Source organism: Miniopterus schreibersii (genome assembly GCF_964146895.1).
Source record: "Miniopterus schreibersii genome assembly, chromosome: 13".
Lineage (NCBI taxonomy): Eukaryota > Metazoa > Chordata > Mammalia > Chiroptera > Miniopteridae > Miniopterus > Miniopterus schreibersii.
Window position 1 is genome coordinate 2,403,829 of NC_138113.1, and position 22,990 is coordinate 2,426,818.

Below are 22,990 nucleotides of genomic sequence, written 5' to 3' on the forward strand. Positions count from 1 at the left end.
GCGCAGGCGCATTCCTGGCCCCGCCCCAGGTTTCCCGACTCTCTGGGCATCGGAACCGCGCCGGCCTGGATCTCCGACCGGAAGTCGAGGGGAGGAGCCTAGGCCCGCGGGCGCGGAAGCGCCGGAAGTTGTGCTCTGGCCGGATGGGATCTTTCCTTCCCGGTTCCCCGAGGCTACGCCGCCGGCGTTGAGAGGCTCTGGCCCCTGGTCCCGCCCCGCTGCTTCCCCGCGGGCTCCCGACATGTCCGCGATCCCCGCGGAGGAGAGCGACCAGCTGCTCATCCGACCCCTGTAAGGGACCCGCGGGAGGGGCGAGCCGGGGGCCGCGGGGCGGGAGGGTAACGCCACGGGCGGGCGGCCCTCTCCAGCGTGTCTTGGCCGTCGGCGCTCGGTCCGCGGGGCCGGGGCGGAGGGGCCCGGGGGGCAGTGGGCCCGAGGGGCCTGCGGGTCGAGTGGACCGTGCCTTTTCCCGGTGTTTGGGAGTGTTCTGGGGGACCCTCGACAGACGACCCCAGAGTTTGAATTCTGGAGCCTTTCTTAGCTGGCCAGCGGCTGCGGTTGCGCGTCTCACCCCTGTGAGAGCCGAACTGCAGCCCGTCCTCAGTTCTTCTCCCTTCATGCTCAGGAACCACACAGGCACTGCGGGAAAGGGGTTTCCAATGACTTGTCAGGCTGTCAGCTTGGGGTCCATGAAACAAGGGGGCACCTTTAGCAGCACAAAAGGACCGATTTAAACACAGTGTCTTACAATGAGTGGTGGGGTTATGCCTGGCGGGAGCGGGCCTGGTTCTTTCTGTGGGAACTGGGCGGGGGGGCTCGGCGGCGATTATTGGGCTGGCTTGTGGGGCTTGTCCTGGACAGCAGGGATCTTGCTCTCCCTTTACTGTCAGTTCCTCAGGTTCATTCTTCTGGCCGCCGTGGCCAGGACAGGGAGCCGGCGTCCTGCGCGGGCGGGGGAGGCCCGGCGGCCCCGTGGTGCTGAGCGAGCGGCGTCGGCGCCCGGCCGGCTCCTGGACGCGCCTGTGGCCGAGGCGGGAGGAGGCGGGACGCGGGGCCGGTTCCGAGCCCCGTCCCGCGCACAGAGCCGGGCGGCAGGCGGAGGGGAGCCCAGGCGCCGGGCCTGCTGAGCGAGGGCGGCGGGGGTGCGGGGCGCCCTCCGCGGGCGGCACCTGTCCGCTTAGCACGGCGGCTCAGCGCGGGCTCCACCGGGACCACGGGCTCGGCGCGCGAGGCCACAGCTGGCGGCCCCGGGGGTCGCTGCTGGCGGGGCCCCGGGGCCCGGGGAGGGGCCGAGCTCCCTGCACTCGCCCTTTTCGGGGGCGTCGGGAGAAAGTACCGGGAGAGCCTGGACCGACGGGGGGCGCTGCCCGGACCGGCGCCGAGCCCCGCCCCCCGGAGCTGCGGCGGCGCCTCGCGCCAGGATCTTCGCGGCTGTTCCCGAGGCGCGGGCACCGCTCGGGGCGGCTAAGGAGCTGTGACCGCGGGAGGCGCCGCGCGGGTGCCGAGCGCACGGAAGGGGCTTCTAGCCGCCGGGGGAAGCCGTGCGCGCCGAGTCTTCAAGGACGAGTAGAGGCTAAAGACGGGGAGACGCTCTTGGTGGCCCCGGGAGAACGAGGGGCGCCGTTCGGGGCCGCCTCCCCCGAGGCTGCGGGTGGAAGATGAGCGGCGGATGGGAGAGGCCGCCGGGCCCGGCTCCCCGAGGACCTGCGGACACATCCAGGAGGCTGGCCTCCGGGCAGCCAGCGGGAGATGGAGGCGCGTGGGGCCCCGGGGAGGCCTCGTCGGCGGGGCTCGGAGGGCGCCCCTGGCCGCGGTGCGGGGGGCGCAGGGAAGGGCGGGCTGGGCGTGGAGCCGGTGGGATCGCGACGGTCCAGGTGCGAAGCTGTGGGAGCTCGGAAGGAGTGGGCCCAGCAGCATCGCGTTGGAAAGAAAGAGCATAGAGTACGGAGGTGGCATCTTCGGAGCCTCGCGCCCGAGGCGCCGTCCTGGGGAGGGGCGGAGGCGGCGGGACCGGGACCAGGACCGGGACGACCGTGTCCCGGCGGCGCCTGCTGAGTGGCCGCACTGCTGGTTTGCTGCTGGTTCACCCCAAGAGCAGAGGAGGTGGGTGGGTCTGGAGTGTGTTTTGGGGACTTGTTTTGTAATAGCATCAAATGTACTGAAATCAGAAGGTGAAAGGAAAGACCGAGTCATAGGTGTAAGAGGCTGTTTCAGCTTGACCTATGTGGTAAGTGCCTGCTGCAATCTTGAAACAATTTTGGAGTGATTACAGGTTTATACTTCAAGTGCGGCTTTAAGAAGTATTATTGAGTAATCTGTGTTACTGCTAGCCACGTTTTCAATACGTGATAGTTTAACCCTAACGTTTGGGGTAAAATTCAGCCTTTCGGCTTCTCAGGTCTGTTCCACCTTCTCGCACAGTTTGAACAGCTGCAGGATCCCTGCTCTCCCCAGGGCTCCTGATGGGCTCTCCCCACACGGACACTCTCCTCTCTCTTTGTAACTCTGTGGAACTCTGTCTGCCTCGAGTGCTGTCGTCAGATGGGACACTGTAAGTTGTGAAAAACTTGGAATTCATTGGGCTTGATTTTTATTGTTTTTATTTTTCCCCTTGAATGTCTACAGTGGAGCTGGGCAAGAAGTAGGAAGATCATGTATTATTCTGGAGTTCAAAGGAAGAAAAATAATGGTAATTATTATTCTGTGGTCGGGTGAACAGTGCTGCTCTGTCAGCACTGGGTGTTAGGTCTTTTTTGTAGCACCGTAGTTACCTGTTTAGCTCCCAGAAAAAGGTCTTAGTTGGTATAAGTAGTCTATGCTGTAAAACGTTAATGCGCAAAGCTAATACACACTTCTGCGTAGCAATTTGACAAAACATTAAGTAAACTGAGAAAATAATAGTCTACGATGTAAAATTGTCAACCAGCTCTCCTGGACTATTGCTTCTGCAAAGCCCCTCTTCCACCGACAGAGGGTGTTGCCATCCTGACTGCCCCCCCCCAGTGGAAGACCCCCCCCAGGAACACGGGCAGAGCTCCAGGGTCGCCCATGCTCCTGTGATGCTGGAGCCTGGTCTGACAGCTTCCACACCTAAGTTAGCATTCAGGCCCAGGGCAGCGGAGTGCGTGTGTAACTCAGGCATGACCGACCCTTAAGAACTTGTTCCCAAATACCTTGAAATACTTACATTGCCCTGTTCAGGAAAGTTTCCTGTTTCTAATCATCGTCTTCTCCCAACAATCAGATCTGGTGGTAAATCTGTAAACATTTAAAATGCCCGCCATCTTCTGATGTCACAGTTCTTGAAAAAGAATTTATTCACTGTTGGGGTGACTACAAAAGCTAGTTGGAAAGAGGAAGTCTTGTACTTTGTGTCCTGTGACCATAAATGTGACCTATATTTTAAATTCGTTTGGGAAGTTGGAATTGCTAATAGCGTGTTTCCCACATTTAGTAAAAATTACGTTCCAAATGCTGGTGTGTAGAGTCATCTCGATTTTGTGTGTGATGGATCAGTTATGATATGGGAGTGAATGCTAATAAAATGTAGAAGTGATTGTGATCTCTCTGTCCATCTCTTTCAGTTGGACTGTGGGATCCACCCTGGCCTAGAAGGAATGGACGCTCTTCCTTATATCGATTTAATTGACCCAGCTGAGATTGATCTCCTCCTAATTAGTCAGTACGTTTTTTTCTTTATTAACAACACTGTTTTTCATAGACTTTTACAATAAAAATCATTCTTGAGCAGATACTGGCATTTAAAAGTATTTTCTACTGGGAAGCATATAGCAGACATCTGAGTCTAGACAGCACTTAATATTGTCATCCCAGGTTAAAGAAATGTACTGTGAAAAAGTTATTTTCCTGTCCTGGAGGAAGTGAGGAAGAGACAGCGTGTGCCTTGGATCATTATAAAACTGGAGACCATGAAAGCCCTTTCCCAGATACCCCTCAAGGTCACTCTTGTCACATTCTGTAGGAACTTCATTTATAAACAGCATTGTTTGGGCTTTATACCCCTGCAGTGCTTGTTATAAATTGGCTGCCAAGAGGAGGTTTGGGCGTGTCCTTCCATCTCTAATTGTCACTGATACAGTATTTTGATGTTTATAAATACTTTCATTATCTTTTTCTTGCACCACGACTGGCTGCATCGTTTCTCCCTCTGCACACACCTCCCCCCAGGAGTTCTGAAAGTCTTAGGATGTGATTGTTACATGGAGCTTTTCTGTGCAGTCAGCAACAGTTTTGTTTCATATGTGTGATGGATTGATACTTCAAGAATTCACAGGATCTCTTTGTTTTGTTTTGTTTTGAAGTTTCCACCTGGATCACTGTGGAGCCCTTCCCTGGTTTCTACAGAAGACAAGTTTCAAAGGAAGAACATTTATGACTCATGCTACTAAAGCTATTTACAGGTGGCTTCTTTCAGATTACGTCAAAGTCAGGTAAGTGCTTTATTAGATTCTGTATAATACATATGGTTCAAATATGGACCATTCTGGTTTTTGGAATGAGACACTTTATTCACAAGGATACTGTTAGTCTTTCGGTAACAACCCATCAAATACCCATTGTGTACCCAGCACCTTCTGGCCTTAAAGTCTTTATGTAGTTTTAACATTCTTCTAAATCTGTAATTTAGGTGAGTTATAAGGTATAACAATGTTCTGTGAATGTTAACACCAAATACATTATACAGAGATATATACTGAAATCTTATTTCAGATTATCTGATCAAAGCAAATTGAGTATCTTAAATGAAAAAGTTCCCTGTGGAAGTTTTTTCCAGTTGCAAGAGGAAAACCTTCTCTGTTATCAGAAAGTTTGGGGCATTTTTGTGAAACCTATAGCACCAATTATTAGCCTTCAAAAGCTTGCTGCTTAATGTGTATATTGCAGGGTTGCTAAGATGCCATTTGTTGGTCTTCATATGTAAACACAACAGAGTGGAAGAGCTGTCTTTGGTAATACATATGCTAGTTAACACTTAAATGCTGCTTTCCACAGGCAGGCACAGTCCTCAGTTCTCAGCACGGTTAACTCACTTAACCTTCGAATGAACCTCACCACATAGGTCCTGCTGTGAATCCCATTTTGCAGAGGGTGAGGCGGCAGAGAGGTTCGGAATTTACCGACAGTGGTCACAGTACGAGAGAAGCTGGGCTTGAGGCCCGAGCAGTTGTCTCAAGCCTGTGTCCTTGACCACCACTCTCTTGCTGTTTTGGAAGGACACTAGCATAATTTTCAGAAGAAAACTTAGGCTACACTTTGTAGAGAAATCTTTTCATGTCACGGTGTCAGAATCCCTCTCTTGGTTCAGTGTGTGTGAGTTTGTCTCAGGAGTGTTGGGATAGAAAAAAGGTTGAGAAACACTGTCCTAAAAAGTACTTTGCCTTAATTCACTATGTGCTTTGCTTAAAATTAGGCTTTGTAGTACACACTAAACATTTTATTACAACTGCAGAGCAAAAAATACACAAAATGTCCAAGACGTTCTAGATAATATAATCCATATAAAGTAATTTAAAGAGGTGATTTCATGGGTATATCATCCACAGTTTCTTTGAGTTCGAAGACTTTTTAAAAATCTTGCCCTTAATTCTTTTTGTTGGCATCTCTAAAAATTTAGCAACATATCAGCGGACGACATGCTGTACACCGAGACGGACTTGGAGGAGAGCATGGACAAAATCGAAACCATCAACTTTCACGAGGTGAAGGAGGTTGCAGGAATCAAGTTTTGGTGCTATCACGCCGGCCACGTCCTCGGGGCCGCCATGTTCATGATTGAGATCGCCGGCGTAAAGGTACTCGCTCCGGCAGCTTCCTCCCCACGAGAAGTCAGTGCAGAGCTGGTGCCACCAAGTGCTGCTAAAGAGTGTTCCCGAGGACATGCAGAGTCAGCGCACTGGGACATGAGAGAAAATCAAGTCGGCACTAGTGTCAGGGTTCATAGCCCAGGGTAGCACTTTCTGTAAGAAGACTGAGGGGAGAATAAAATGAGCATCTCAGAGAGTGAGGGTCCCTCCCAGCACCAGAGGGTCAGCTCCTCAGTGTCCCTTGGGGAACGGCCGGGGAAGCTCTTTGTGTGGCTGCATCTACTTGACGTTGTAACATCACTTGCCATTTGTGTCCTCTCGACGTTCTGGGATCCCCATAGGAGCCCCTGGCGAGCGAAGGGCTGCTCAGAGAGGGTCCTTGCAGCCATCCTTGATGGAGAAGACCAATGGCCATCTCAATAAACGCATGAAAACCAGGGTGGACTAGCAGGTGCCAAGACTGGCGCTAGAGCAGCGTTCTCAACTCTGGCTGCAGGTGAGACTCACTGAGGGAGCTTTTTAAAAACGCCCATTGAGTCAGAATCTGAGGGTGTGGTCCAGGTGGTCTTTATGTGCAGCCAGAGCCGAGAAGCAGTGTTCTAGTGTGGTGTTGTCCTAAACGTTCAGCAGCTGCTCGTAGAGCATGACATTTTTGCACATCGAGTTGTGCTGTGTATTTCTAAATCATTTCTTCTCACTGTTTGCTCAAAGGCACAAAAAATAAGCAGAAAATAGCACAAGCGCAGATATAAATTCTCTTGTGAAATGGGACACACACCCTCCAGTGATTTTCTTCTCCCGTTTTAGACGGTTCCCCGTATACCTCGGTGGACTCCTTTCCTCGTTGTACGTGTTTCTCTGAGGCGTTCGGGGCACTGCTCGAGTTCACCGAAGTACAGGCCTCTGTGGGATGATTCTGGGAGTTGTTATCCCGTTAGTTAGATTGACTAATTGAAACGCTGGATGGTTTATGACCAAACTGAGTTAGACTCAAGGATGGCACCTCAAGTTCATTAGCTGTAGGCTTTTTTTCTATTTAGTCTCACTTTCAGATGTTATGAGCTAAATAGGTTTACTAGTAAAAAATGAAGTCTTCCAAAACCCTAACTTCCTGGCTTTATCTTTTCACAGCTTTTGTATACGGGTGACTTCTCAAGACAGGAAGACAGACACTTGATGGCAGCTGAGATTCCCAACATTAAGCCTGATATTCTTATCATTGTAAGTATGGGTGCCCTGGACTGTAACCAGGATCTGTAAGCAGAATCTTTTCTAGTGGAAAACTACTGTGATCTCATTTTTGTAATATGTTATTGGATATAAACATATCTTCTTTTAGTTTAAAATTTAATTTTTTTGACCTCTCTTTGTAGTTAAGCTCCACTTTCTTGCTGTTAAATGTATGAACTCTAGTCTAAAGTCAGCTGCTGGGATACCTCCTAAATACTCTTGTCTGGGTGAATTACCCTAAACTCGCAGATCTTCTTAAAGGTCGTGCAGAAATGGTGGGGCTGCCAGCCTTTGCCATGGTGACTGTCGTTTGGCCCCCAGCACCTGCTCATTTACATGTGTGTGTCCTGTCTGCTGGGTTGTAAGTCCCAGGAGAACCAAAGAAATTAACTGTCCAGAAGCTGGGGTTGGGGGGAGAGAGCTGAAGAACAAATCAGTAAATGTGCACCGGTGACAGTGACAGCGAGGGCAGGAATCGGGAGAGAGGTCTTTGGGGCCTGTGGTGTGTATGAGAACATCGGGCACATTGGGTTCAGGGTCGAAGAGCTGTTTTCCCACCACCTGCAGCATCCCCGCCTGCCCAGGCGTGAGGGACCGTGTGTGCTGCTGTCCGTAGGCAACGTGTGAGCAAATTCAGTTTGGCTCAGCTCATGGTACACCCAATATGTAAACTGATATTAATTTAAGGGAAGTGATTTTTTTAACCCTCTGAAAAACTTTATTTTCATTAGACGTGGTACTTAGAGAAGTACTTCTCAGACACGGATGTGCTTATGTGTCGCCCGGTGTTGTTCATGTACAGATCCCGATTCAGTAGGTCTGGGCTGGGGCTTAGGGGATGTTCTTCCAGAACTGTAAGAAAGTGTCTGTTTCTGGTTTGTAACAACACATGTTCAAGCAAGTAGCATGTTGATGGAGAAAGGAGATGCTTCGCTTCTGCTTTTCATTGGTGTCTGGGTTTTGTATTCTTTGAGGTTGTCACTCTTGACCCCACTTCTGACGTGTCCTGTAGGAATCTACTTACGGGACCCACATCCACGAGAAGCGTGAGGAGAGAGAGGCACGGTTCTGCAACACGGTTCACGATATCGTAAACAGAGGCGGCAGAGGTCTCATTCCCGTCTTTGCACTCGGGAGGGCTCAGGAGCTGCTCCTGATTTTGGGTATGTTTTTCCCTTTCTACTTGGGAGAGTCCCAAAACCTTGCAGGGCCTGGCCTCGGGTAGGTTATTCTGCCTTCCTGGGCTTCAGTTTCTGCATTTAAAGGTAGGGATTTGGTGCCAATAGAGCCCAGAGGAACAGTGGCTGTTGTGCATGGCTCCTGGGGACATGAAAGGCGCACTTTCTGGTTGGCGTCGGAAGTCTCCTGAATATGCTGCCTTTTTGACCCACCAGTTCCACCTCTGGGAAATAAATGAGATGCACAGAAAATCTGTCAGCAAGGGTATAGTCATGTTAGTATTTTTAAAGAAATATGTCAGTAAATCCCACATTATAGGAAAAAATCATATTACATGTTTTCACATAGTATGTTAAGTGGACCAAAAAAGTAGGATTCAAAACAGTATGTGCTCTGGCCCTAGTTAGGTAGAAATTACATGAAAGCCTGGAAAGATTGACTCTGGGTGGTGAGAAATGGGCTCCTCCCTCGGTCTCTGCTTTTCTTCATTTTCCAAACACCTCAGTGAGCGTGTGTGACTTTTGAAACAGGAGGAGCAGTGGGTGCCCCTTTTAGGGTGTATTTGTATTTAACGATCCTTCAAACCCAGGCATTCTGTGGCTCCTTTGGGGAAGCGCTCTTGCAAAGTCAACGATGAGAGTCCTGAGTGTCTTAGCTTTATGTGCAGAACTAGGTTCTATCGCATCTTACATTAGTAAGACCAGGTTAGTCGTCCGTAACATCTTTAAAATCTAGTTATATGCTTTATTTCTTGATTGTCTGAATTTTAAAAATTAATCATATGTATCACTTATCATTTGAACTTCTCACTCCACATCACAAAATGATATTTGTCTCATAAAATCTCTCAGACGAGTACTGGCAGAACCACCCCGAGCTCCACGATATTCCAATATACTACGCGTCATCTCTGGCCAAGAAGTGCATGGCCGTGTACCAGACCTACGTGAATGCCATGAACGACAAGATCCGAAAGCAGATCAACATCAATAATCCCTTTGTCTTCAAACACATCAGCAACCTTAAGGTGAGTGCTTGTGGAGAAGGGAGGGGGTGGCTACGGCACAGAGAAGTCAGCAGGGGTAGCGGGGCCTGGCGTTCATCCTGGCCGAGTCCTCGCCGAAGTCCTGCCTTCAGCAGCCAGCACTGTCTGAATGAAGTCGGAAGTTGAGCAACTGGCATTGTTTTTTGCTTAAATGTATTTGCCACTTGCGCCACGTCCCCATACATTCTCAATATTTACTGTTGCTAAATAATTTGGATCTTTTTGTTATAGAAATAAAAAGGCCTGATAAGAAAAATACCTTGTGTTATGTATTAAATTTTTCTGTGCTTACTCGAACCTAATCACCTTTTTGATGATTGGCACTGTGAATCCATGTATGAAAATTTTCCTGTTTACTTTTTAAGAGCATTCAATAAAATCTGGTTTTCTTTAATTAAAATGTACATATTATTTCATTCAAACTAATGCTTTAATCATAATAAAATATTGCCCTAAATCATTCAGATTATAAGTGTTCTTCCAGTTACAAATGCGCTGTTCATGAAATGTTGGATTTTAGGTTAATTTCTTAGGAATTAGAGCCAAGTTTTCCCCAGAAACAAGTTAACTTTTTTGGTTAGACTTTTAGGCCAGCTCCAAAGGTTTATGAGTATGAAAAGCCATCGTGAGCCTTTGGGGAGAGTCTTTCAGACCTCGTTTGGGTGGATCGAAGCCAATTTGACTCTTCCCTCGTGTTCCACCTTCCTGCTAGCTGCTGAAAGTGGTCCCCGGGCCCTTCAGCTCCAGCACATGTCGGGAAGGTCAATGAGAACAAACTGCTTTTCATCACTTTGTGTTCTTTTTATTCCTGGTCCGAACTGTTTCAGAACTTGGAAATTGGGCTAAATGTTCACTGGTCTCATCAAGACCCTTTCAGTTGTGTGATTGATTTTTTTTACCTTGCTCTTTGTTATTTATTAAGAATCAGGGAAGCTTTGTCAAGCCCTGGTATTTAACGTGCTTTCCCTTCCTTCCTCCCCAGAGCATGGATCACTTTGACGACATCGGTCCCAGTGTGGTGATGGCCTCACCGGGCATGATGCAGAGCGGCCTGTCCAGGGAGCTCTTCGAGAGCTGGTGCACAGATAAGAGGAATGGCGTCATCATCGCAGGGTACTGCGTGGAGGGCACGCTCGCCAAGGTCCGTTGTGGTCCTGCACCACTGTCTTTCCTGATCACAACCGCAGGGGGGGCCATGTCCTCCCAGGCTTTCCACTGAAGTAGTCTTTTAACTAGTACAGGTTTTGATATTTTAGTTTTTTTAAAAAATATCTTTATTGACTTCAGAGAGAGGAAGGGGGAGGGAGAGAGAGAGAAACATCAATGATGAGAGTCATTGATCTGCTGCCTCCTGCACGCCCCCTGCTGGGGACCGAGCCCGCAACCCGGGCATGTGCCCTGACCAGGAATCGAACCTCGATCTCCTGGATCCTAGGTCGATGCTCTGCTGCTGAGCCACACCCGGCCGGGCAGGTTTTGATATTTTAAAATGAGGACGGAAATAGCTGGAGCTGGTTGTGAGGTTGAGAATTTATGCAGGTGCTGAACAGCATAACCTGATCCCCGGGCAGGGAGGCACATTGAAGTTCAAGACACACCCATGGGGCGCAGTAAGAATAATGGAAAGGAACCCGTTGGGGACACATGGGCACCCTCATCTGGTGAGGACGAGCTTTACTGGCAAGTGTTCTCTTGCAAAACTGTAAAAGGGGTTTGGGCCGATTGCCCGTCTTCCTGTGGATATAAAATGATTGACTCTGAGGGATACAGGCGCTGATGTGCAGAACTTCAGAGGCAGTTTCTGAGCATCCAGGCATCATGGTTCCTTAGCTCCTCTTATTGGTAACTTCTGTTTTATTCTAAAATACATTACAATTGTCTGTCTTCATCATTTTTATTACTTTACCTTATTCTATGAGTCATTTAGACAGTGTTAGCTATGTATTTAAAAGATTTTCAGAGTAGAAATGCATCTACTTTTATGTAAATGCTCTTAATTGGAAAGTTCCTTTCTAGAGCAAGAAAACAGTTGAGAATACAGGTTTGCCTTTCTAATCCTAAGAGTTATAATTTCCCTCCCAGCACTCCAGCTACATTGAATTCCGGTGAATCGGCTTAATTTTCTGATTAAATGTTTGCTTGGTGAAGAAAATCAGTATTTGGTATTTACTAAGTCAGTGGTACTAGCATGATTTTTGTGCTGAAGGTTCTAAATTTAGCAGGAGTTTATGGCTGCACAAAAAAGTAGAAAATGTGCCTTTTCTAATTGGATTGTTTATTTTGTTTTGTGTATTTTTCTTTGTTTTTCACAGCACATCATGTCTGAACCTGAAGAGATCACTACCATGTCTGGGCAGAAGCTGCCACTGAAAATGTCTGTTGATTACATCTCTTTCTCCGCTCACACAGACTACCAGCAGACCAGTGAATTTATCCGTGCTTTGAAGCCGCCTCATGTGGTTAGTCTATAATTTGATTCAGCTCATTGTAGGGGAGGGAGCAAACCCACTTCCCGGCAGCTGGTTCTCAAATCAGACCCCGCCTTCTGTTAATGCAGCACTTTAGACAGGATGCTGCCCTTGGATCCCTCCTTTCAGCTCCCCTCTGAATTAAGCAAGCTGTGCACTTTGTTTGTTTGTTTTGGGTGGGTTTTTTTTAATATGCACGCCCATTACTGGGACTGAGCCCACAACCTGGGCATGTGCCCTGACCCAGAATTGAGCCGTGACCTCCTGGTTCATCGATCGACGTTCAAACCACTGAGCCACGCCAGGCAGGCAAGCTGTGTCCTTTAGTTTCCCCACTTACACAGGCCACCTATGGGTATTTCCTGAGAAGCAGCAGTAGCAATTGTGTCATGAAAGTATCCTGTGCATTTGAAGCTGGTAGAAACTGCTGAAGTCACCTGGTCCAGCGTGAGCACGGGAGCCAAGCATAAGTCTGGCTTCTGCAAATTGTGTATCTTGTTAGTGGCAAAAACTGGAGTAGAAAGGAAATTTCTTTACTAGCTCTTGATATAGTTCCACATAAGGATCCTTTAAAGCCAAACAGAATGAAAATGTCTAAGTTTAATTGACTGGAGGTGCTTATAAGTAGTAAGTTTATCTCTATTTGATACGTTTAACTGATTCACATGAAGGCCATTGTAACCTGAACTAAGGATGCTTCCCTGTGCCTTCAAATGTATTTCACGCAGATTTTAGTCCACGGGGAGCAGAACGAAATGGCCAGGCTGAAAGCGGCCCTGATCCGCGAGTATGAGGATAACGACGAAGTCCACATCGAGGTGCATAACCCGCGGAACACCGAGGCGGTGACCCTGAACTTCAGAGGCGAGAAACTGGCCAAGGTCATGGGCTTTTTAGCAGACAAGAAACCGGAACAAGGCCAGCGGGTCTCGGGAATACTTGTTAAGAGAAACTTTAACTATCACATACTTTCTCCTTGTGACCTCTCCAGTAAGTATCCTGTTAAATGTCAAATATAATTTGATTTTAGCATTGAAAGAAAATCTGAAAACTTCTCTTACCTAGTGGCCACCTTTTAAATTACAACCAAATAATAAAATAGAAATCGGTGAAAGTTAATCTAGTTAGCTTTATGGGAGACAAAAAATCTTTCTTGAACTGTTGCCATTTAAATTCTTTGTGAAATAATGTTTTTCTTCATTGGAAACCTGAGTTTACCCCTAAGACGGAGTGACTACTGCTGACTTGACGAGGCTGCCTGCTACCTACAGGTGGAGGGCTGACCATTTTATTTTCTGAAGTGATCCTGGACTCCCCACATGGGCGTTTTAATTTTTACGACCTGTAGTTTTACATTATTTGCTGGGCCTTCGGTTCTGTGCCTGTGTGAATGCTACGCCATCGTTACTGTCGCAGTCTGTGGTATTCAGACGAACAACTGATCGCTTTATTTATGTAACAGATGCAGGTCGTTCTAAGCGCTCGGTGAAGGAGCGAGGGGGCGGGGTCAGCGCTCAGGCCGCCGCCTGGTGGGACACACCGTGCCCTTCATTCAGCGTTAGCGTGTCCTCACTCCGTGCCAGGCCTTGTGCTGGGTGCGGGGGACTGAAGGTTTACTCAGCAGCAGCCCCAGCCCTCGAAAGCTGTCTGAGGAGAGGGGCATGTTTCCCAGAGCTGGTCACAGCACCGACCAGTGCCCTGTGCAGGTGCGAGAGGAGAGGAGGGGCCTCAGGTGCTGGGAAAGGAGGTGCCACGCCCAGGAGGTGGGAGGACAGCTGGTCTGCTGGCCTGGAGACGTGAGGGACCTGGTGTGTCCAGGAGAACCGGGTGCTACCTTATGCCGGAGCCTGAACTTACGGGGGTGGAGGGAGGGCGGTAGAGGGAAGCAAGGACGGGCAGAAGGAGCACCTTGTGGCTTGAAACTCGTGTTCTCTACCTTCTCCTTTCTTGACTCCTGGTATGTTTGCAAATTGTGTGTTGTGGGACGAGTGTTGTTTTCTAAAGTGTGTGTTTCTAATTCCCACTCCAGATTATACCGACTTGGCCATGAGCACCGTGAAGCAGACCCAAGCCATTCCCTACACCGGCCCCTTTAACCTGCTCTTCCACCAGCTGCAGAAGCTGACAGGTGTGCAGGCGGTTGACGTCCTGTCCTTGTTTTGTTTCTGAATAAGATGATACATCTAGGAAAGAACATTATTTAATTTCGTAATCGTCTCAAAGTTGTACACATTTACTTGTACTTGGTCATATTATCACATTTAGGCGAAACCTGAACATTGACTCATCAATGTTTATAGATCCCAGTATACCTTTTATCTTCGATCCACTTAAAAGTCTAAAAATATCAGTAGTCTTTGCTCTTAGTGTTTAAAGTGCACTTTCGTTTACCTACCCAGATTTCATCTATTTCTTTTCCGTGTTCAGTGGAAATTTTTCTGGTTCCGTTAGAACCATGTGCACAGCAGGTTTTATAGCAGCACGTGCCCGCGGGCCAAAGGCACTGGAAGAAAACCTTCCGTTTTCCGGTCAGGCCAGCGAGGGTTAGGGCCCCGTGTGAACAGCGAGGCGCCGTGACTAAGGGAAAAGAGAGAGACTGACTACAAGTTACCCTGTCGCTTAATGTGTTCCTCATAGTTCATGGGGTAGAGTGCCACTGACGTAAACCAGTGGGAAGAATCTCCTTTTTCACCTCAGAACCTATCTCACATTAGAACGACAGGTCGTAACATAGAAAGTGAACAGATACAATGGTACCTCGGTCTTTGAACGTCTCTGTGGACAAACATTTCGGGTTATGAATGCCATAAACCCGGCAGTCAATGCCTCGGTTTTCGAACACGCCTCAGAAGTCGAACAGGCCACACGGCTTCTGCTGAGGGCAAGATCCTGAGGCCCAGCTGTCGGCTGTGGATTGATCGGTTCTCGAACGTTTCAGAACTCGAACAGTCTCTGGAACAAAGTACATTCGAAAACCGAGGTACCACTGTATGTCTGAATCTTAATTAGAGGTTACTGAGAAAATGAGGAGAGTCTCGTCTTAGTAGAACTGCCCTGTGGGCTGAGCAACCCTATGAAGACAGAAGTCAAAGTGACTGTTCGTAGTTGACGAGTCTCATGTTCAGTGTTACGATGCTGGTGGCTAATCTTTCTACAAACACAGATGCTTGACAGTCACCAGAGCTGCTGTTGATACAATATTAATGTCCAAGGTAAATCCATTCTGGTCATGTGGATTTTTATAATACATGTTGAGATCTTCCCATTACTCTAAGCAATTAATATAAAACCTACGTAGCTGTTTACATCTAACTATATGAATGAGTTACTAATTTTTTTATTGTGTATCAGCTTTATTTCTGCTGTGTCTATAAACAAATGAATAGCTGTGCCTCTGGGAGACTCTCAGAAAATTATTATGTCTTATAATTCTTTCTTTCAGGTGACGTAGAAGAATTAGAAATTCAAGAAAAGCCGGCTTTGAAAGTGTTCAAAAATATCACCGTACTACAGGAGCCAGGGATGGTGGTGCTAGAAGTAAGATGAGACTGTTGACCTGAACCGGGAGGAAGAGGCTTAGGGTTCACAGCGGAGACCTGACTGGGGTGCTGAACACACAGTACAATATACAGAGGATGAATCTAGAATCTTACACCTGAAACCTATAGTTTTATTAACCAGTAAATTCAATTGAGAGGAGTTCACACGTAATTATAGAGAAAATTAGCTTCTTCCCAGTTGGGGAAAAAGATTATTGGCGAATGTAGCTTTCTTTCCAAGATCAGCTTTAAATGTAACTTAGGCATTTTCTGTGTAACACAGAAACTAGCAGCAAATTAAGGCTGGATATCTAGTGTGTGTAGGGAGTGGAGACCTCTCGTGTGATTAAGTCTGAGCTGGTTCTGCGGATCCCAGGATGTCTTCAGTTATATCAAAAGGTCTTAAAATTCTCAGGATAAAAATCTCGTGCTGTTATATTAGAACAGACTTGCCACACAGCACTTCCAAGAGAGTGGGACTTGGGAGACACAAATAAGCAACATTAACGACCCGAATCCAGAGGCAAGAGATGGTTCATTTAGGTAAATTTTAAATTCCTACTGGCAGAATCTGGAACCCAGGCACCAAATGAAGTTGAAGGTTGACTTTGATAGGTTGGCATCTGTTAAGTCAAAAGAAGAACTTTTCAGAATTAATCCTGGAACTGAGTGTCCCAAGGAGGGACTTTGTCTTTCTCTGCCGCAAGGTTGTAGGTAAATTGAATGCAGATTTTCCAGCTATAAGGTCAGCTGTTTTGTTTTTACATATTATTTTAAAACAAAGAAAGATCTGTCAGCTCTGGTCCCTGCAGGTCTGTAATTTAAGTCTAAAATTGATTAATAAGCTAAAAATAACTAAAGAAAGTATCAAAGGGAGGAGCTGTTTATTGAGCACCTGCAGTTTGGCAGGGAATGGTAAGTTACTTAAAATAATACACAAAATATGAGTATCGGAGAAAGAGGAAAAGTATTGCAGACACTGATTGAACATGTCAGACCTGGGAGAAGGTTGTTCTAGTGCCTCCTGTTGCCTGTAAACATCCTCTCTGCTGAGTGGGTACAAATGGCGAGGGCTCTGGCTCCTGCAGTAACTCGCCCGGTCTCAGCCCACCCGGTGGACACGGGGAGCTTGCGTGGAGCACCGGGCGCATGAGAGTGTCACGCACCTTGGGCTTCATGTGAGAAACAGGAAATGTTTAAAAATATGCTTACTGTCCTGTCTGTGCTACTGAAACACAGTGGTTAGGAATTAGAGTTGGAGTCCCAGGACCAGCAGTGACCGCTCGTGTTGCTTTGTGCAAGTTACTTATGGGTCCGTTTCCTCTATAAAATGAAGGTGTCAGGAGAAGTGACTCAGATGAAGCATCTGAAACACTGGCCACCAAGGAAGTGCTCACTGTCCTTTCCTGTTGTAATTAAAAGTAAATTAGAGGAGCCCAGCATCGGTAATTAACTTCAGTAAATAGTTCTTTTTAGGGAAAGTGCTAGAAACTGGCCGTGTGTGTGCCGTCCACAGGTGGGTGGCCGTAGTTGCCACCCACCTTCCTCACCCTGCCTTTGCCTTACAGTGGTTGGCAAACCCTTCCAACGACATGTATGCGGACACCGTCACAACCGTGATCCTGGAAGTGCAGTCAAACCCGAAAATAAGGAAAGGTACAGAGTTATCCCCTCTTCGTTTGTCGCGCATTTCGTTTTATTAATTCTTTTGTGTCCCCTGTAGACAGCAGAATCCTCAGGTGCTTGAAGTCTGATCGCTTTCACCCGACAACCTTTGAGACACTCAGTGCATGCTCGACAGTCGTGTCGCTAACGTTTTACGTATGTGACCTGGGTCTTTGTGCTGTAAAAATCTGCTCGCAGTTAACACTAAGACAAAATCTCTTAGTCCTTTTAAGAGCAACTTAACTAGAAGTTTCGCAGTATTGCTGCCGCTAACCAGCACGTCTATCAGGGAACTATGCTGCCGTGTTCGTGTTTGGTAGAAACGTGTTGCGTAGAATAGAGCCCCCCTATGGTTTACTAAGGAGTGTTTTCAACCAAAGAAAACACAGTGAGGACATCTTGGTGTTGTGTCTTTACGGTGGGCTTTATTTTGTACATAATTCAGCATCACATGTCTTAAGGTGGGTGTGCGTCACTGGCATGTGAGGCAGCCCTGTTTGCTGCTGGGGAAGAGGCCACCCTGATGTACCCTGGCGCCCCCAGCCCTTGCCTTCCGCACAGCAGTGGGTCTCCTTCTCCAGAGAGAACTTTTCCATCTAAAAGTGAAAAAAATAAGCAAGGAGCAGTTCTTTGATTTCGGTAGAAAAGGAGGTTTAGCTGACTGCCTCAGGAGCTGTTTTCTTGTAACCGACTAAGTCTGTATTACAACAAATAAATACCTACACAGATCTAAATTCCCGAGCCGCTGGTAAGCATTTGGATTTGTTCTGAGTGAAGTGAAAATACCAGTTTGCCGCAGCAGCGGGGACAGGTGTACGTTTGCCACTTGAAGGATTCCGCAGTCACCACCTGGGCTCCTCAGTGACTCCTGATTATCGATTGGAAGTTCTTCCGAGGAGTTTGGACACTGAACTCTGCGGCTTTGCTTCCAGGTGCGGTTCAGAAGGTCTCTAAGAAGCTGGAGATGCACGTTTACAGCAAGAGGCTGGAGATCATGCTCCAGTGAGTGTGGGTCGCGGCGGCGCTCAGGCAGGGAGGCGGGGGTGGGGGCGGGCTCAGCCCCGGGCCTGTGTTCCCTCGGGAAAGTGCTTAGAGCCACCTCCTTCCAGCAAACACTCCGGCTGGTTCCCAGCACCTGCGACCTGCTTGTTAGCCATCTCCCTGGGGAGTACGTTTTGCTGTCTAACGTAGAACCTCAGTGTTTTCACGTGGGCTGCGCAGTCGATAAGGGTGGAAACGTTGTCAAGGACAAATACGTCTTAGCCTAGTGTTGCTATGCTTTCAAGGATTATCTTTATACTTCTTAAATGTGAATTCCACATCAAGAAGGCCTTTCTTCTCGACTCTTCTCAGGTAAGTGTGTGAACTCTAAACAGCAGTGTTGATTAGGTCTCCCCCTTCCCCGGCCTCTTTACGCCTGGTTTCAGAATCTTTCCAGTAAACTCACCCTGTAACTGCGGTAGGGGGAGCAGCTACAGGGAAGGTGATGCATTCTACCAAAAACGGGAGGAGGTTTGAATTTAGTTTTAGGATTTCAGCATCGAGCACAGTGCCTTGACCGTGGGAATCTCAGATATTCATTGATCAAATGACTGCATCTGTCTTTAAACTGAACGCTGCTCTGCAGGCTCGAGGTTTATGTTAATGCTTCTGTTCCTTTTCCCAGAACTCCCCATCTTTTTCAGCAGCCATGTCATGTAGTGACTTAAAAAATGGGTTGTAGGCTTTAATGGTGGCTTTGCTTGCAGAGGCTACCACCTCTCTAGTGACTTGTTCTCAGTGTTGTCATTTTAATTTTAAAAGTATCCCCATCAGCCCCAGCCGGTTAGGCTCAGTGGTTAGAACATTGGCCCACGGGCTGAAGGGTCCCGGGTTCAATTCCGACCAAGGGCATGTACCTGGGTTGCAGGCTTGATCCCCGGTCCCAGTTGGGGCATGTGCAGGAGGCAACCAGTTGATATGTCTCTTTCACATCAATGTTTCCCTCCCTTCCTCTCTCCCTCCCTCCCTCTCTGAAAAGCAATGGAAAAAAAAAATCCTCGGGTGAGGATTTAAAAAAAAGCATCCCCGTCATACAGCCTGAAAGCCAGGGACAGTGCAGGAGCAGTGGCCTCCTTTGCTGTTAGAAAGGCAGCAGGTGGGTCCCCAGCCCGTCCTGATTCTCACCTTCGCAGGGGGGCTTTACTCGGTCCTGTGGGTCTGTCCTGTCAGCCGTGGGTTCTGGGTGTCTTAGTCCTATTAGATTATTGACCCCTTGGACAGTCGGGTAAGGCTGTGGGACCTCTCCTGGGGGGGACATGCACACATGCTCGCTCATCTTTGATTTCAAGGGGTTAGATGCTCTAGTCCCCCAAAGCCATTCTTGGGACCCCAGGTTAAAACGCCCCTTTATAGACAATGTGTCCTGGGCTCCGTCTCTCCAGGGAGGGTGACTGCAGCAGCTGTGCTGTGGGCAGCTCTCTTCCCAGAGCCTTCCAGGAGTAGAAGAGCCGTGTCTGCTGCCCTGGAATAGTAAGCTTTTCCCTGCTGCGTCGGGTCGAAAGTCACATGGCCGCAGCTCTTGTGTGGAAGCCAGACGTGGCAATCTCCGTGCAGCTGACCCTTCGGTGTGCCTTCCACCCGGGCCCTCTTCCCCCAGCCTGCTTCTGCCAGCTGCCACCCCCCCCCCCACCCCCCACCCCTCTGAGGCATTAGCAGCAGGAATGAGTCAGGAGCCAGGCTCTGCGTCTTGTTTTCCTCCGGAGGGAAGGGGCCTCCTCACCAGTTAGTTCAGGTCCAGGTCGTGCATATAAAGTGCCTCATGCAGCGCTTGCTGAACAGAGCATTCTCCAGAAACGGTAGCTGTGCATTTTACCTGTTTTTAAAAACTAATAAAGTACAGATCTCAGGATTAATGAAAGTATTCTACTTAAAACTAGGGCCTAGCTTCAGTTTTATTTTCCCCCCAAGTATATAAAACTGCTTCACATATTTATAAGTGCATTTCCACTAACGTTGGGTCTTTGTTTATGTTAAGGGACATATTTGGCGAAGACTGTGTGAGCGTAAAAGACGGTGCTGTCCTCAGTGTCACAGTGGACGGGAGGACCGCTAACGTGAACTTGGAGACACGGGTGAGTGCTGCCCCTGGGCTTCAGACAGGGATGAAGCGAGGCAGGAACAACCTGTGATTTTTTATTTTCAGCCACGCCTCACAAGGTATCTGTGCTTCTTGGCATTTCCTTCCAGTTTTCTCCTGTGGTTTCATTTTTACAAGTTTTTACAAGTAGGTTTACAGTTGTGAATACACAACACACAGTTCATTCTTGTGTGTTTCCATTTAATTATTGCATTATTTCCATGTGAACAACTGTAAGCCCGCTGCTGCCCCGCTGCATGGAGTTCTACGCTCCTGCCTCTTCTGTCCGTCTTGGTGTTTTCCTGGCGCGTCCCCGGGGCAGGCTCCCCACTTTGCCTTTCCGTGGCACACCCGCGCCCACCCAGCATTGCTCGTTTCTCCAGTTGGCTCCAGGTTTTCCATAGGAGCTGCCCTTCCATTTGTACCAGGGGCTCCAGGAGGCTCTTCCAGACACTAGCTTCGAGCATGTGGCGCCTGCCCTGGTCTCACACCAGATCTTGTGTGATTCTGTCACATGCACATGTGAAGAATTGTATTTCCCGGTAGCGTTGTTGAAGGTTACAACAGTGATGCTGAACAAATATGTTTTCCATCTCTTTTGTATGTTCTTGACTAGTTAGGTGCTTTGAGAAAACACTATATTTATTTTACCTCGACAGGAAAGTAAGCTAAGAACATAAGAGAGCCAGTAGAGAACTAGAGACAGGCAGTGACCATAGGACACTGATGTCAGGTCCACTTGTAATTAGGGGAACTACAAATACAAAGCATGAGATACCGCTGTCTGCCTATCCGGTGGCACAAATTAGAGAGTGCTGTGGACACTGGTGGTGAGAGAGGGAAACGCGTTATTCACAGGTGCTGTTTGGGGTGGGCCAGAGGGTCATTCTTTCTCACAAGGCCGTTGGATAAGCATCAGAATCCTCAAAAATGTAAATACCGGCATCTGCATCTCCACTTCCTGGGTTTAACAGAATAAATAGACAGGTGAGCAGATATACATACAAGAATGTCTGTTTCAGCATCAGTTATAACATGAACAAAATGGGAAGAGACCTAGATATCCGAGAGCAGGTGATAGTAAGTACAGCAAACAAGTAATGTGTGGGGTGCACCCTCGCACCTGGAATCCTAAGTGTGCAGCCGTCGAGGTCGACCCAGTGTTGATGGGGAACAGAGTTACACGGCAGCAAGTCCCGTAAGCTTTCCTGTTTTTGTTCTAAAGAAATCTGTGTGCAGCTAGATGTCTAGAAATACACACTAAAATGTTAGCAGTCATCATCAGGTCATAGGATTAAGGGTATTTGTCTTTCCTCAGTTTTCGTATGAGGAATGTTTACGGTAGGATAAAAATACTTAACCAGCACAGAGTATTTTACAGTTGAGCGGTAACTGGAAGATAGTGAGTCTAAGATGTGATGCTGAATGTTGGGTGGATGGCCACAGCCACAGCTCACTAAGGAACCTGTGTTGTGTAGACTGAATTCATGGGTCAAAATATGGGTTTTGAAGTAAATATAGTTCACTAGACTTTCCATTTATTTTTTCCAAAATTAATCTCTAATTAGACCCATTCATTGTGGGGTGAGGAGTCGCCCTGCGTGCCCACAGGCGTGCGGCGCAGGACCGAGTGTGCAGGGCTGCGGGCCTCCCCCAGGGGTGCGTGTTCCTATTAGTCTGTCTCCCACGTAACAGCGTTTCTCCTGCAGACTGTGGAGTGCGAGGAGGGCAGCGAAGATGACGAGTCTCTCCGAGAGATGGTGGAACTGGCTGCACAGAGGCTGTATGAGGCCCTCACGCCAGTTCACTGAGGACCTGTCTCCGAGGTGCGGGACCGCCTTTGGGAGGCTCGAATTGACTTCTGTTCCTTAGAAGGAAATACCTCCGTTTCCCTGGAGGAGCCAATTCACGTGTGATATCAAATGGCTTTTATTCCAACAGCTTGCATATCACTGTTACCAACTAAATTGTCCATTCCTTTGTAACTGCTCAATAAACTGTTACTTTAGAACTTATTGATTCCACTTTAGGCATGTGTGCAGCTCCCAATAAAACTTTAAAAATCTGCCCTGGCCCGTTTGCCTCAGTGGTTAGTGTTGGCCTGTGGACTGGAGGGTCCCAGGTTCGATTTTGGCCAAGGGCACAGTCTCAACCAGCCAACGTGTCTCTCCCACCCGATGTTTCCCTCTCCCCCTCCACTCTCTGAAAAGCAATGGAAAAATGTCCTCCAGTGAGGATTAAAAAAAAATCACTTTAAAAGTCTGCCCAGTGCCCTGGCCGGGGACTCACAGCACCCATGGGTGGGAGCATGTCCTGGGCACCGAGGGCTGCGGGCGTGGCTCCGGCCGGCGTCCGGTTGAGTCCTAGGACACAGCCCCTGCCGGACACCTGCGGCGGCGCTGCGCCTGGACCTGGGCCAGGGTCCGCCTTGGCCGCCCGAGGGAGTCACCGGGGGCGGGAAGGCGCCGACGCCCGCGGAGCTCCCCGGGGGACTCCAGTGGGAGCCGGGAACCACCAGCCCGAGCTGGGGCGCTGCCGCGCCCCTGAGCCACCCGGAACCTCGGCTTCCCCGCGGCCGGGCCTCCGGTTCCCGACCCTCGGGTGGAGACCGACTGCGCCCGTCCTCGGCCGCCCCGCTTCCCGGGCGGGCACCCGGCCGCCTTCGCGCTCCCAGCCCGGCCCGCAGAGCCACCCGCCGCTCGGTGGGGGCGCCCCGCGCAGACGGCCTGGTCCGTCCCTGAGCTGGCCGCGCACAGCCCGCGGGTCCGGAGCGGACGGCGGACAGGCCGAGCCCCTCGCACGCGGCCGGACGGAGGCTGCACTGCAGGGCGGCGGGGGCGCCGGTCCCTCAGGACGCCGGGCCGGCCCGAGGCGGGGGAAAAGTCCACGCACGAGGCGGCCCCAGGGGGCTCCCATCGCGG

At 49.0% G+C, this 22,990-nt stretch overlaps 1 protein-coding gene across 2 annotated transcripts; it reads left to right on the forward strand.

The window, feature by feature from the left end:
- The first annotated feature begins 106 nt into the window (after window positions 1-106).
- On the forward strand, window positions 107-22,136 carry CPSF3 (cleavage and polyadenylation specific factor 3). 2 transcript variants are annotated; one of them, XM_081157186.1, is made up of 17 exons: window positions 107-291; window positions 2,626-2,689; window positions 3,585-3,682; window positions 4,323-4,451; window positions 5,636-5,813; window positions 6,957-7,046; window positions 8,068-8,218; window positions 9,086-9,261; window positions 10,262-10,420; window positions 11,592-11,738; window positions 12,476-12,737; window positions 13,777-13,875; window positions 15,190-15,284; window positions 16,855-16,942; window positions 17,884-17,953; window positions 19,968-20,064; window positions 21,779-22,136. In XM_081157186.1, exons 1-17 carry the CDS (start codon window positions 242-244, stop codon window positions 21,878-21,880), a joined length of 2,055 nt encoding a protein of 684 aa, XP_081013312.1. In that variant the 5' UTR covers window positions 107-241; the 3' UTR covers window positions 21,881-22,136. The 2 variants fall into 2 exon arrangements, with proteins under 2 accessions (XP_081013312.1, XP_081013313.1); XM_081157187.1 differs by having other exon boundaries at window positions 111-291; window positions 21,765-22,136.
- The last annotated feature ends 854 nt before the right edge of the window (window positions 22,137-22,990 follow it).